The 15,845-nt window shown below is 47.5% G+C and overlaps 1 protein-coding gene across 14 annotated transcripts in view; it reads left to right on the forward strand.

Annotated features, from left to right (window-relative positions):
* LOC110506675 (transcription factor SOX-6) overlaps positions 1–15,845 on the forward strand; it is a 201,810-nt gene that overhangs the window by 169,713 nt on the left and 16,252 nt on the right. For all 14 annotated transcript variants that reach the window (XM_036964052.1, XM_036964059.1, XM_036964055.1 and 11 more), the window contains one exon: positions 13,108–13,213. In XM_036964052.1, coding sequence (XP_036819947.1) covers positions 13,108–13,213 — 106 coding nt within the window. The remainder of the gene's footprint in view (positions 1–13,107; positions 13,214–15,845) is intronic.

Consider the following 15,845-nt stretch of genomic DNA (forward strand, 5'->3'; position numbering starts at 1 on the left):
AGTACAATAAAAGCTTTTCCAAGACTCAAAATGTTCCTTTTTGAAATATTTATCTAAAGGTATTATTGTCTGTAGAGGGCAATTACTTTGTTCCATTATTTATTTGCTCAGTGGATGCTTGTATCTAAAACAACTGAGAATGTGTACAGTCAAATACAACAGGATCCATTTGCAACTCCTGGAATTGTCTCCTGCTATTAGCATAGCTAGCTAGAACTGGTGAAACTGTTAGGATTGGGTGTATTCATCTGCAGGTTGAAGATTTCATAGTTTGTCCTATACTGTATGAACTGAGATACAGGAGAAAACAGGCCACAGAGTCACTGATTCAGGTGTCACAGATTGGTGATATTCCTATAACTCTTGTCTTGGTTGATATTCCTATAGCTCTTGTCTTGATTGATATTCCCATAGCTCTTGTCTTGGTTGATATTCCCATAGCTCTTGTCTTGGTTGATATTCCCATAACTCTTGTCTTGGTTGATATTCCCATAGCTCTTGTCTTGGTTGATATTCCCATAGCTCTTGTCTTGGTTGATATTCCCATAGCTCTTGTCTTGGTTGAAATTCCCATAGCTCTTGTCTTGGTTGATATTCCCATAGCTCTTGTCTTGGTTGATATTCCCATAGCTCTTGTCTTGGTCCTGGTAGTACCCGCTGTTCACTGGAGGCTGTGTGTAGAGATACAATATATTCCTCTGCTGACATCTCCCAAACTGAAATCAAAGGGTGAAAGGCCAGTGTATTAACCTATTGAACTGCCCCTGTCCCCCTGACACCCCCTCCTCCCTACATTATTGATGAGTACAATATTCTCTTTCCCATGTCGTACAGCTCAGAGCCAAACATATTCAAATGGGGCTTTGCTGGTGTTCCACAAAGTCCTGACTCCTAACCTTTTGCAAGTAGTAGAAATGCTCTTCTCGCTCTAATCTGTGTGTGTATGTGTATGTGCGTGTGTGTGTTTGTGTGTGTGCTGAGGTCCTATTCAGGCAAAGCCCTCACAAAGACTTTGAATATAATCTTGTCTGGTCTGCAGCCCTGGAAGCAATTTTCTGCTGCTTTTCGACTGCTGTCTTGGAAATTGCCAACCAAGGCTTTTTGGCTGCAATGTAAATCCCTGGCATACATGGGTTTGGCCGTCCAAATTAGATTATGTTCTGCTCCCAGTCACTGGCCATAGCCAGCAAGTGCCATTGTTGAGTATTGCTTACATTAATGCTTTGTCCAATTGTTCACATCTGTCAAAGGAATAAAAATAGTCTATGACTCTGAATGAGGTTGTGGATGTGTGTGGGCATCTGTCCCAGGCCAGGACTGAAACAATGCCACCCGCTCTTTCTCTCTTTCTGTCTTTCTGTCTCTCTGTCTCGCCTTTCCCCAGAAAGACATCAAGGCCGGTTGGGCTGTTGGCTGAGGTAATTCCCTTGTTTTCTGTAGTTGGGGTGTAAAATGGGGAATTGCCAATGCACTGCAGCCGCTCAAAAATGTTACTGGCCCCAAGAGCTCTAGACCTGCAGAGAGAGCCACGCTCACTGTCGGCCGGGCCTCTGTACAACAGAGACTGGGGAGAGAGAACACGCCATAATGGGCCTGTTGTGCTCTGCTGCAGCATTGTTACAGTGGGCACATAACGGCTCCTGTGTCTGCCAGGTCACTCAGTTCACTCTCCATATTGTTGTGGTTATGGTAGTGTTGTGTTATTGTAAGCAGAGGGTTTGATAAGGCAGAGATGTGAGCCCAACTTAACGGTCCCCGGAGGAGCCAGTGAACAGTTCAGGATCATTGAGAGCTGGAAACCCGTAAAAATACAACAGCAAATGATCTCAACCCAGTGTGGAATAAAAAACCACAGGAGAGCTCTGTCAGAAAGGCCTTTACAGCACAGAGCAGAGATGGCAATGCATAAAATGCACCATTTGCAAATTAAGTTGAAAGGTCAGGTTTTGTGTGGCTGACTTGGTTCTCCTTCCAGAGAAAAAGAGAAGAACATCTCAGCCTGGTGTATGATAGCATATTCTGTCATTAAAAACAAACCAAAAACTCTATCTGGCGTCCAGCCCGGATTAGGGGTAGCAGTTAGCAGTTCAGCTCCATAATTGAACTAAGATGCTACTCTGTGCTGCTCTCTTAATGAGGTGGTAGCCTGGTGCTGTCAGTAGAGGCTGGAGGACTCAGAGGACTGGATGTCTAGGGCAGTGGTCCATCTATGGCCTGAGTGATCCTGTGCCTGCCTTGGGGGATGAGGCCTGTGGAGCTCCTGCAGTGCAGGGCTGAGGCCCAGGGAGCAGGGAAAAGAGAGGCTGCATGAAAGAAACCCTTGGCTTACCACACCACTGGATGGGCTTAAGACGTAAATGGTTCAAAACTACCAACTACTGGAGAGCTGCAACATTATAAATAACATTGCAATTGGTTACAACTGAAATACAAAACAGATTGGGATGAGAAAACGGGATGTAACACCACTTCATGTTCAAAGAGCAATTTGTCTCCATCTTAGTCAGGGCGGTGAGCAAATTGCAGAGGTTTAGGCCCTCAAGGTCTCTCCTCTGGGCCATATGTGACCTTTGTGATGAGTGACAGCTGATACACAAAGCCTGCTATTGTGGTCAGATCAGAGAGCTGTGTGCTTCACCTCCCCATAGACATGCTGCGAGGCCCGCTTTCACAGACATGACAATAACAGTTATTCAACAGAATATTATGGCCTTTTTTCATCAAGGTATTTTATTTATTTATTTATCCGTTATTTTACCAGGTAAGTTGACTGAGAACACTCATTTACAGCAATGACCTGGGGAATAGTTACAGGGGAGAGGAGCCCTGTTTTAGCCCTGTGCACCTGGGCAACTGAAAAAAGGAAATGATCAAACTCCAAGGTTTACACACCTGTCCTGCTTGATTATCCTCTGCTTCAACTAAAGTGAACATTTTCATTATCTTACAGAAGCAGTCCCTTTACCAGAAGAATAGTGGAGGACTTCTCTACTTTTTTTCACTTAAATCCAGACAATGTTTTCAGCTGTCCTTAATACCGGACCTTAAAGGGCTCTAACAATCCTTATTATCTTACAGTTGTATGGAGCAGACAATCCAAGGCCATATGGTGGTGGCCAGGCTATTTATAAAGGAGAGGGGCAGGAGTGGAGCGGCAGTATGATGCGTAAATATAGGGTAGACACAGGCACAATGCACAGGGCCTCCTGCCTCTCTCTGCCTCTTCTTCTGCTTTCTTTACCACTGCCTCTAGCTGCCTCTGCCAGGGCTGCCCAGGCCCAGGATACGCCCTGTGGCTGTGGGCAGAGAAGCGGGCCTCCTGCACATGTTCTGTGGCCAGGCAGATTAAAGCCCTCTTCACAGTGCTGACATGGGCCTTCTCGGGTTCCACACTTCTCCAATGCTAAGCTAAGAAGTTCCACTGACTCTGCCATCCTTCGCCCTGCTCTGTTCTCTATGGCTATGGAATGACTTCACCGGGCAGCCATTTGCTATCGAACAAAATGTGTTTGTAACCAAATTTGAGACAAAAAGAGCACGGGGCAGGGCAGAGGAGATTATTGTGGGTGGCTTTTTTTCCACTTGAGCTTGGAGCGCGTCGCTATAATTTGAGATGTGGGATGAAGGCTGCATGCTGAACTCATTTGAGGGAAGGACCTCTCGCTCGCCAGAAGCCGTGTTCAGAATGGGAGGGGAACAACTCGTACCATTATATATTTTGTATTCTCTCTCTCTCTCTGCCCCTCTCTCATGTTCTCTCTTCTTCATTCCCTACCTCTCCTTCACTTGTGTATTTATTCTATCACGTTTTTTATCTTTCTACATTTCACTCCCTGCTTCTCTCAATTCAATTCAATTTCAATTCAAGGGCTTTATTGGCATGGGAAACATGTGTTAACATTGCCAAAGCAAGTGAGGTAGACAACTTACAAAGTGAATATATAAAGTGAAAAACAACAAAAATTAACAGTAAACATTACACATACAGAGGTTTCAAAACAGTAAAGACATTACAAATGTCATATTATATATACATACAGTGTTTTAACAATGTACAAATGGTTAAAGGACACAAGATAAAATAAATAAGCATCAATATGGGTTGTATTTACAATGGTGTTTGTTCTTCACTGGTTGCCCTTTTCTCGTGGCAACAGGTCACAAATCTTGCTGCTGTGATGGCACACTGTGGAATTTCACCCAGTAGATATGGGAGTTTTTCAAAATTGGATTTGTTTTCGAATTCTTTGTGGATCTGTGTAATCTGAGGGAAATATGTTTCTCTAATATGGTCATACATTGGGCAGGAGGTTAGGAAGTGCAGCTCAGTTTCCACCTCATTTTGTGGGCAGTGAGCACATAGCCTGTCTTCTCTTGAGAGCCATGTCTGCCTGCGGCGGCCTTTCTCAATAGCAAGGCTATGCTCACTGAGTCTGTACATAGTCAAAGCTTTCCTTAATTTTGGGTCAGTCACAGTGGTCAGGTATTCTGCCGCTGTGTACTCTCTGTGTAGGGCCAAATAGCATTCTAGTTTGCTCTGTTTTTTTGTTAATTCTTTCCAATGTGTTAAGTAATTATCTTTTTGTTTTCTCATGATTTGGTTGGGTCTAATTGTGCTGTTGTCCTGGGGCTCTGTAGGGTATGTTTGTGTTTGTGAACAGAGCCCCAGGACCAGCTTGCTTAGGGGACTCTTCTCCAGGTTCATCTCTCTGTAGGTGATGGCTTTGTTAAGGAAGGTTTGTGAATCGCTTCCTTTTAGGTGGTTGTAGAATTTAACGGCTCTTTTCTGGATTTTGATGATTAGTGGGTATCGGCCTAATTCTGCTCTGCATGCATTATTTGGTTGTAATGGTTTTCTGTATGTGAAGGAGAGTCGGACCAAAATGCAGCGTGTAGATTGCGATCCATGTTTTAATGAACAAACGTAAAACACGAATCAATGCAAACACTACAAAATAAAGAACGTGATGAACGTAACGAAAACCTAAAACAGCCTATCTGGTGAAAAACACATAGACAGGAACAATCACCCACCAACACACAGTGAAACCCAGGCTACCTAAATATGGTTCCCAATCAGAGACAATGACGAACACCTGCCTCTGATTGAGAACCATATCAGGCCGAACATAGAACTAGACAAACTAGACATGTAACATAGAATGCCCACTCAGATCACACCCTGACCAACCACAACATAGAAATATACAAAGTAAACTATGGTCAGGGTGTGACAGTACCCCCCCCCCCCCCAAGGTGCGGACTCCGGCCGCAAAACCTGAACCTATAGGGGAGGGTCTGGGTGGGCATCTGTCCGCGGAGGCGGCTCTGGCGCTGGACGTGGACCCCACTCCATAATAGTCTTTGTCCACCTCCTTAGCGTCCCTAGATAGGTGACCCTCCTAAGAGACAGCTCGGGACAGAGGGGAAGCTCGGAACAGAAGGACAGCTCGGGACAGAGGTAGCTCGGGACTGATGGGTAGCTCAGCACTGAGAGGAAGCTCAGCACTGAGAGGAAGCTCAGGCAGGTGGTTGGATCCGGCAGATCCTGGCTGGCTGGCGGTTCTGGAAGATCCTGGCTGACTGGCGGTTCTGGAAGATCCTGGCTGACTGGCGGATCCGGAAGAGTCTGGTCGACTGGCGGATCCGGAAGAGTCTGGTCGACTGGCGGATCCGGAAGAGTCTGGTCGACTGGCGGATCCGGAAGAGTCTGGTCGACTGGCGGATCCGGAAGAGTCTGGTCGACTGGCGGATCCGGAAGAGTCTGGTCGACTGGCGGATCCGGAAGAGTCTGGTCGACTGGCGGATCCGGAAGAGTCTGGTCGACTGGCGGATCCGGAAGAGTCTGGTCGACTGGCGGATCCGGAAGAGTCTGGTCGACTGGCAGATCTGGAAGAGTCTGGTCGACTGGCAGATCTGGAAGAGTCTGGTCGACTGGCAGATCTGGAAGAGTCTGGTCGACTGGCAGATCTGGAAGAGTCTGGTCGACTGGCAGATCTGGAAGAGTCTGGTCGACTGGCAGATCTGGAAGAGTCTGGTCGACTGGCAGATCTGGAAGAGTCTGGTCGACTGGGTCGACTGGCAGATCTGGGAGAGTCTGGTCGACTGGCAGATCTAGAAGAGTCTGGTCGACTGGCAGATCTGGAAGAGTCTGGTCGACTGGCAGATCTGGAAGAGTCTGGTCGACTGGCAGATCTGGAAGAGTCTGGTCGACTGGCAGATCTGGGAGAGTCTGGTCGACTGGCAGATCTGGGAGAGTCTGGTCGACTGGCAGATCTGGGAGAGTCTGGTCGACTGGCAGATCTGGAAGAGTCTGGTCGACTGGCAGATCTGGAAGAGTCTGGTCGACTGGCAGATCTGGAAGAGTCTGGTCGACTGGCAGATCTGGAAGAGTCTGGTCGACTGGCAGATCTGGAAGAGTCTGGTCGACTGGCAGATCTGGAAGAGTCTGGTCGACTGGCAGATCTGGCTGCTCCATGCTGACTGGCTGCTCCATGATGACTGGCAGCTCTGGCTGCTCCATGCTGACTGGCTGCTCCATGCTGACTAGCAGCTCTGGCTGCTCCATGCTGACTGGCTGCTCCATGCTGACTGGCTGCTCTGGCTGCTCCATGCTGACTGGCTGCTCCATGCTGACTGGCTGCTCCATGCTGACTGGCGGCCCTGGCTGCTCCATGCTGACTGGCGGCCCTGGCTGCTCCATGCTGACTGGCGGCCCTGGCTGCTCCATGCTGACTGGCGGCCCTGGCTGCTCCATGCTGACTGGCGGCCCTGGCTGCTCCATGCAAACTGGCAGCTCTGGCGGCTCCTTGCAGACTGGCAGCTCTGGCGGCTCCTTGCAGACTGGCAGCTCTGGCGGCTCCTTGCAGACTGGCAGCTTTGGCGGCATCCTGCAGACAGGCAGCTCTGGCGGCTCCTTGCAGACTGGCAGCTCCTTACAGACTGGCAGCTCTATGCAGACTGGCAGCTCCTTGCAGACTGGCAGCTCCTTGCAGACTGGCAGCTCTATGCTAACTGGCAGCTCTATGCTAACTAGCAGCTCTATGCTAACTGGCAGCTCTATGCTAACTGGCAGCTCTATGCTAACTGGCAGTTCTGAACAGGCGGGAGACTCCGGCAGCGCTGTAGAGAAGGAAGGCTCTAACAGCGCTAAACAGGCGGGAGACTCCGACAGCGCTGGAGAGGAGGAGGGCTCCGACAGCGCTGGACAGGCGAGGCGCACTATAGGCCTGATGCGTGGTGCTGGCACTGGTGGTACTGGGCCGAGGACACGCACAGGAAGCCTGGTGCGGGGAGCTGCTACCGGAGGGCTGGGGTGTGGAGGTGGTACTGGAAAAACCGGACCGTGCAGGCGCACTGGAGCTCTTGAGCACCGAGCCTGCCCAACCTTACCTGGTTGAATGCTCACGGTCGCCCTGCCAGTGCGGCGAGGTGGAATAGCCCGCACTGGGCTATGCAGGCGAACCGGAGACACCGAGCGCAAGGCTGGTGCCATGTAAGCCGGCCCAAGGAGACGCACTGGGGACCAGCTGCGTAGAGCCGGCTTCATGGCATTAGGCTCGACGCTCAATCTAGCCCGGCCGACACTCGGAGCTGGAATATACCGCACCGGGCTATGCACCCGCACTGGAGACACCGTGCGCACCACTGCATAACACGGTGCCTGTCCGGTCTCTCCAGCCCCCCGGTAAGCACAGGGAGTCTGCCCAGGTCTCCTACCTGGCGTAGCCATACTCCCTGTTAGCCCCCCCCCAAGAAATTTTTGGGGCTGCCTCTCAGGCTTCCATCCGCTACGTCGAGCTGCCTCCTCATATCTGCGCCTCTCAGCTTTCGCAGCCTCCAGTTCTTCCTTGGGGCGGCAATATTCTCCAGGCTGAGCCCAGGGTCCTTTACCGTCCAGTTCTTCCTCCCATGTCCATTTCTCCAGGTGGTGCAGCCTCTCCCACTGCAGCTGCTGCTGCTCCTGCTGCTGCTGCCTCTGTTCCTTCTCCTGCTGCACCTTGGTGCAGCTACACTCCCCTGGTTTAGCCCAGGGTCCTCTCCCGTCGAGGATTTCCTCCCATGTCCAGAAATCCTTATTGCGCATCTCCTCGCGCTGATCCTGCCTGTTGACACGCTGCTTGGTCCTTTTGTGGTGGGTGATTCTGTAATGGTTTTCTGTATGTGAAGGAGAGTCGGACCAAAATGCAGCGTGTAGATTGCGATCCATGTTTTAATGAACAAACGTAAAACACGAATCAATGCAAACACTACAAAATAAAGAACGTGATGAACGTAACGAAAACCTAAAACAGCCTATCTGGTGAAAAACACATAGACAGGAACAATCACCCACCAACACACAGTGAAACCCAGGCTACCTAAATATGGTTCCCAATCAGAGACAATGACGAACACCTGCCTCTGATTGAGAACCATATCAGGCCGAACATAGAACTAGACAAACTAGACATGTAACATAGAATGCCCACTCAGATCACACCCTGACCAACCACAACATAGAAATATACAAAGTAAACTATGGTCAGGGTGTGACAGGTGTTCTACGTTGTACACGGAGGATATTTTTGCAGAGTTCTGCGTGCAGAGTCTCAATTTGGTGTTTGTCCCATTTTGTGAAGTCTTGGTTGGTGAGCGGACCCCAGACCTCACAACCATAAAGGGCAATGGGCTCTATGACTGATTCAAGTATTTTTAGCCAAATCCTAATTGGTATGTTGAAATGTATGTTTCTTTTGATGGCATAGAATGCCCTTCTTGCCTTGTCTCTCAGATCGTTCACAGCTTTGTGGAAGTTACCTGTGGCGCTGATGTTTAGACCAAGGTATGTATAGTTTTTTTGTGTGCTCTAGGGCAACAGTGTCTAGATGGAATTTTTATTTGTGGTCCTGGTGACTGGACCTTTTTTGGAACACCATTATTTTGGTCTTACTGAGATTTACTGTCAGGGCCCAGGTCTGACAGAATCTGTGCATAAGATCTAGGTGCTGCTGTAGGCCCTCCTTGGTTGGTGACAGAAGCACCAGATCATCAGCAAACAGCAGACATTTGACTTCGGATTCTAGCAGGGGGAGGCCGGGTGCTGCAGACTTTTCTAGTGCCTGCGCCACTCTTCTCTCTCTCACTCTCTCTCTCTCCCTCTCTCTCTGTTTCTCTCTCTCTCTCACTCTCTCTTCTCTCTGTTTCTCTCTCTCTCTTTCTCTCTCTCTCTCTCTTTCTCTCTCTCTCCCTCTCTCTGTTTTTCTCTCTCTCTCTCTCTCTCTCTCTCTCTCTCTCATCACAGTATTCCTATTTTTTTCTCCATTTGCTGAAGGGAAGTGCTCTTGCCATCCTCACTACTGTACATTATAAATGTCCTGTATAGTGGGCATGCAGCAGGCAGGCGGTGGTGAGCATACTGTACCGTCTCTCTGGACGGATGGAGGGCCATCGTCCCTGCATGTTCTTCTGTGCCAGAGTGATCAGTAAAAATTTCATGACATCATAAAATAATAAAAATGCCATTAATTTATCACAGCACTTGATGCAGGAGTAGTAAAGTAGCAACAGTTCACTGAATATTTTCAAGCCTTGAAACAAAAAGCATGATGTTGCGCATATAATTTATCTCCATAATTATAATTGCAATTCTAATGCACGGATATAAATGATAAAGGTTGTAAGCAATAAGTATATAAAACATACTATATAAAATGTCATGGAAATTCATTGTAGCATACAGTATTGCACAGATTTAGTCTAATGTTCATTAGCATTGCCAACACAGGGAAAGAGAAAGTCATATTTGTACAATGTTTTCCAACCTTGTAGTTGACATACTGTCACACCCTGACCTTAGTGTTCTTTGTTTTGTTTTGGTTAGGTCAGGGTGTGACATGGGTGATGTATGTGTTTTGTCTTGTCTAGGGGTTTTGTATGTTTATGGGGCTGTTTCCTTTCTAGGTAGTTTGTATAGTTTGCCTAGACTGGTTCTCAATTAGAGGCAGCTGTCTATCGTTGTCTCTGATTGGGAACCACATTTAGGCAGCCATATTCTGTGGGTACTTTGTGGGTGATTATCTATATCTATGAATGTTGCATGTTAGCACATTAGTCTTATAGCGTCACGGTCGTTAGTCGTTTATTGTTTTGGTTCAGTTTACTTCATGTTCTTTCTTCAATAAAGAAGAATGTATTCTAACCACGCTGCGTTTTGGTCCTCACCTTCTACTCCATACGACGATGGTGACACATACAGTACTGTCCAGCTACAGTAGAGTACAGTAGAGTACAGCAGAGTACATAAGAATACAGTAACTCACATTAGACAACACATCCTAAATCAACCTGTTATAGGCCAATGTAACAATGATTGTTCATGTATCATCAGCATGTACAGAAGTTATATGATATTTAATGATGTGGAGGTAATAAGGCTTTAATTCAATAAGCCGACTTGTTCAACACTGGCCCCAGCTGACTGGTGCGGTAGCTGATCTTCCCTCTGTGTGACCACTGGGACTTTGTGATGGAGAAAGGAGAAGTTTAACGCTGAGCTAGTTGTTAATGAAAGTCTTTGATGGATGGCTCCTGTTACTCATCCCCTCAGCCCAACATGATGCTTAATGATCATGAGTTTATAAAAGGCCTTGATTGATCAGGAGGGGCCAGTGGAGTGGGGGGTGGGGGGGGGGGGGGGGGGGGGTTGACAGCTAATTTATTACACAGTTCCCCCAGAATGCTGAGTCCTCCCAGGCCCTCCCGGCAGAGAGGAGAGAACTGTCCATGTAGCATCCCATCCCAGGCCCTCCAGGCAGAGAGGAGAGAACTGTCCATGTAGTTTCCCATCCCAGGCCACCATTGCCCGTCCGACTAATCGCACATCCATCAATTTGTCATCGGGCCGCTAGCCTCTTTCATTAAGTGCAATAATGTGGCTGGGTGATGAATACAGCAGTGTGTGTCGCTTCACACGGAGCGTGGCGCTGGGAAGGCATGGCGCTCTATCTTATCTTTACAAAGCGCCTTCTGCCCAGCGGGGACCAGCGCATATGTCATAATTAGAAAACACTTAAGTTAGCAAAGCCAAGGCAGATAGGCAGCCTCTAATCACAGGCCATAAGCAGGTGGTGGTTAATTGTAGATCAGAATCACTCAGATGTCCATACATAATGATGGCTCCTTGAAGCGTGATGGTAAATTGCAGCACTCTCACTGTCTTTCACACACAGAGACACACACAGAGACACACATACACACAGAGACACACACACACACAGACACACACACACACACACACACACACACACACATACACAGACAGACAGACAGACAGACAGACAGACACACAGACACACAGACACACAGACACACAGAGAGACACACACACACACACAGAGAGACATACTCTCTCTTTTTGAGGAATAGTTCTTGAATAAATGAAATGCCTCAGGATGATGGAGAAGACTTGATGAAATTCAAATGTCTCAATTTGTCTTCTTGTCACCCTTTTCAGGTATTATTGGCCAATGAAAGGGAAGTTGAAAGAGAAAAAAAAATTCAGTAATTTGACAATGGATAATTTTTTTCTCTGAGAAATGAATGAAAAACTGTCTGTTTTTTTCTGGAAGTAATGCTTTTGATCAGGATGTTCTATGAAACTAAATCAAACAGCATTGTATTGCAGGTGATGTTCTGTATTAACCTCCAGTGACTGAAGTGTAATGGTACATTATATTTTCTCTGATAGGAGAGAGGTATACAAGCTCCCATGTGGGTGGAAAACAAGAACACAAACAAAAGAGTGAAAGCCCAGAGAACAGTGAAAGATTAATGTGTGTGTTGGTGTCGGTGTCTGTGTGTGTGACAGGGGAGCTGTTAGCATTGTATAGGGAGCCCACCTGAGTGTCTGTACAAACTGCGTGTGATAGGCAACCTCAGAAAAGACACAGGAAGAGGAGGGGTACACATAGTGCACCTTTGGCAGAGATATAATGCTCACCCTGGGAGTAAAACAAATGCTCTCGGCTGAACCCTGGCAACATGCCTGCTTTTAGTGTCTTCCAGGCGAATCCGAGGGGGAGAGATTATTTGTGTCATGCCGAGTCAAAGTGTCCATCTCCTACTTGAGTCTTTAGAGAGGAAGACAGCCCTGTGCTAATGCCCTGCGCATTCACTGCTGAACTAGGTCATTTAACAATGGAGCGAGCAGCAGTCGGCACTCTCCCCCTGCATAATACATTAAGTGTAATGTGCAGCAACTATTCAGAGGGCCCCGAAAGCTGTTATTTTATTCTGTAAATGCACACGGACATGACATTTAATATTGTCACAGGCGAGCGGAATGAACGGGTTTCATTGTGCGTCAAGTACAACATGATGCCAAGTTTAATCTGAGCATAAAGCGACATGACAAAAGGGAGAACGCGGTGTGTTCTATAAAGCATGAGCCCTGAATACGTGATGGCTGCTGAGCTCTGGGCGCTAGCACCAGACAGACAGGGGGACGTACAGACAGACAGACAGACAGAGAGACAGACAGAGAGACAGACAGACAGACAGACAGACAGACAGAGAGACAGACAGAGAGACAGACAGACAGACAGACAGACAGGGGGACAGACAGACAGACAGGGGGACGTACAGACAGACAGGGGGACGTACAGACAGACAGGGGGACGTACAGACAGACAGACAGACAGACAGAGAGACAGACAGACAGACAGAGAGACAGACAGACAGACAGACAGACAGCAAAGATTACAGACTGAAATCCTGAGCGCTGCAAAGAGAGGGCCCCAAAGTGTTCCTCTATAACTCTATTTACAGCACCCCTGGCTCCTACTGTCTCTACCTTCCTCCCTCCTGTCAGACATTATAGCATCTGCTGAATGCAGGCAGGGATGATAAAGGCAAGCTCAATCCACTTCCATCATGTCAAAGGAGCGCCTCTACAATAGAGCTAGCAGTTATTTCAAAGAGATAATGTGTTTCAGAAATGACTCATTCAGTTATTCTACTGATCAGCTATTCTCTTGATATGGAAAGAGATGTACTGTATATGCAGCAGTTTGTTCAGGTTCCTCATTGTCTCTCTCTCTCTTTCCTCTCTGTTTCTGTGTACTGTAGGAGCGGGCACACTTTGAGAGCCTTGGTCACCATCTTAGCAAACTGGGCGAGGATGGCAAAATTGGCCACAGAGTCATCGACCTCACCAGGCCAGAGGATCTGGATGGTAAGTACAGACTTCTCACCTATAGTTTTCCCTTTTCCCATGCTGAAAAGCCATCCAGTCAGTTTTATGTAACAGTGAATTCTTCAGACTGCTGCCTGCATTCCACCCTGTGCACAGTGTGTTCCTATAGTGTACCAGAGAGAGGTGAGGACTGCCAGAGCAGTAGACCAGGGGGAGCTGGGTTGGGGGGATAGTGGTGTTTGAAGGTGCCCACTGCTCCCTGGTTTTCACAGGTAAGTGAGGGGAGGACAGGGTGCCTGAGGACAAAGCTGGCCCTTCTCCAGGCCTGGCCCCGGCTGCCGCTGCACTTGTTTGAGGTCCTGGGCACAGAGGTGTAAATTCGTGTAGCACCCGTGTGACAAAGCGCCATCTCCCTTTGTGGGCCTGGAGCGTAAACAGTGGCGAGGAATGCCTCGATGCGCCAATGTTTGTCTGACGTAAATATTTGTGTCAGTTTCCATGGCACTTCAGAGCCCCGAGCAGAGGGAAAATGAATCAGGCTCACCTTTAATAGCTGAAACATTCTCAAGATGGAGGGAGAGATATTTCTCAGGACAATACAAGAGCACTCGCCTCTTTAAGATCCCTTCTAAAAGCCCGTTTAAAACATTTCCCACCAATTTCCCCATTTCCCAACATTCCCAACAAAATCATCACAACACACAACGTTTCACAAATTGTATGGTCTACCTCACATAAACCTGCTTGTTGACAAAGTCAAAGAACTGAAACATAAATTACTTGTCATGTCTGCTTTCACATCACACCCATAAATTCAGGATTAGAGGTGCAGTTAGTGGCCATAGAGGGATAGTTCCCACGTTGTCACCGCAGCAGACTCTGTCCCACCCCTCTGGCCCTCAGGGCAGATGTTCTCTAGGTCCCCAGCCTCTCCCAGTTACCCCAGTGGGAACCTTTCTTCTGTGGCTACTGTGGAGTAAGAACAGGAGCAAGGCGCGCACAAGCCCCTGTCGTCAGGGATCAGTTGTGTCCTTTTATGTCCTCTGCAGGGCCGAGGGAAAGGCCAGCGCCAGACGCCTCTGGGAAGTGAGTTCCCAGCGGGCTGTGGATTAGGAGGAGGCAGGCAGGAGAGGAGAGGAGAGGCAGGGCCCACGGAGGTCCTCTTCCCAGGGGGAGAGAGAGAGTGGTGGCTAGAAGCCAGAGACATGCACATAGCTCACCAACACAGTCACCATTTCATCTATCTCCACAAATATATCTGTCTGTTTCAACAGCACCACCAGATGAATGATGTGAACAGGGTTTTAACATGATGCCCACCACATTAAAGCCTCTTTTTATAACCGCAATCTGTTTACTTTGGAGAACAAGATCTGTGTTAACTTTTGAGGTTCTTGTTTGGAGGCATTATGTTGAGCAAATCTAAGAAAATGCATGTTTACTATGAGAATGGATAGGATATAACAATTATAATAACATTATTATCATTATTTACTTTAATTATTTGCCATTTTCAAATAATCATAGCTGTCAACAGCATTTTCAACCGCTTACCCTTAAGTGATTTCTTGAGGGAGAGCCAGGTACCACATGTAAATATGGTTCATTATTTTAAAGCAGGGACTTTTTGTCCTGCGACACGGTATTCCACAGCAGCACAGAGTGTACTGCAGACACCTTTCTGCTCCCCAACATGAGGAAAACTACTGCTAGTATCTGAATATACCTGACCAGGCTGTAGCTGCTACCTAGTGACTGTAGGTCTGTCAGGTCAGGGGACAATCTCCCTGCAGAGGAGAAACAGTGTTATTCAGAAGACCACTGAACAGCAGGCCTCGCTGCAGTTCACAGAAAGCTTTTAGGTTGCTTAAACTAATATTTGCAAAGCATGCAGCAACCAAATGAACAGCTGCCAAAGTTCTAATGAGGGCCATTGGAAAATAGTGGCGTGGTATGGGAATAGATAGAATTTAGTTCATTTTGGAAAGCCACGAGCCACATGCATCAGCTCACCACAAAGTCATTAGGTCTTTTTAAGCTCAGATGACAAACATTAACAAATACCACAAAAGGCCTCAACCCAGCCTCTTTTTTCATTCACATATGGCTTTGTAGAAGTAGTATGACACGCGGGTTGTGTGTTTGTCTAAAGCGCCTCCGCCAGAGAGGGTCCTGGGAGAACAAAGGGGGCGTTGACAGATGCAGGGAGGCAGGAAACAGAGTTCATCTGAACGCACAGCACAATATCAGCCAAGGAGAAATAAATAGGAGGCTATTTGTTCGAGCTCAAACTAGGTGGTTTAGACATGAGACCATATCAGTTACAAATGTAATATATTAGATCAATTAGGGTGTCCCTTTTTGAAGTTGGTTGATTCCCAAAACAATGAATTCAAATGGTTTTTGATGAAGGGATAAAACATTACATTTGCAAACATTTACTTGATTCAGACAATTCCCTTTATACAGTTCACGTTTGATTTCCAATAGTTCTGTTTTATTCATATAGGCCTATCCTTGGAGATTAGTGTGCGTGTGCCTGTGTGTGTCATTCCCATAGTCTGTTAGGACGAGGAGTTGGTTTTGCATGTCAGCCCAGGTTGCCCAGGTTTTATGGATTCATACTGGAATAGTGAGATGTGAACAGGAATGCACCTTGCTCCACTTTAAG

This window comes from Oncorhynchus mykiss, chromosome 26 (genome assembly GCF_013265735.2).
Source record: "Oncorhynchus mykiss isolate Arlee chromosome 26, USDA_OmykA_1.1, whole genome shotgun sequence".
Lineage (NCBI taxonomy): Eukaryota > Metazoa > Chordata > Actinopteri > Salmoniformes > Salmonidae > Oncorhynchus > Oncorhynchus mykiss.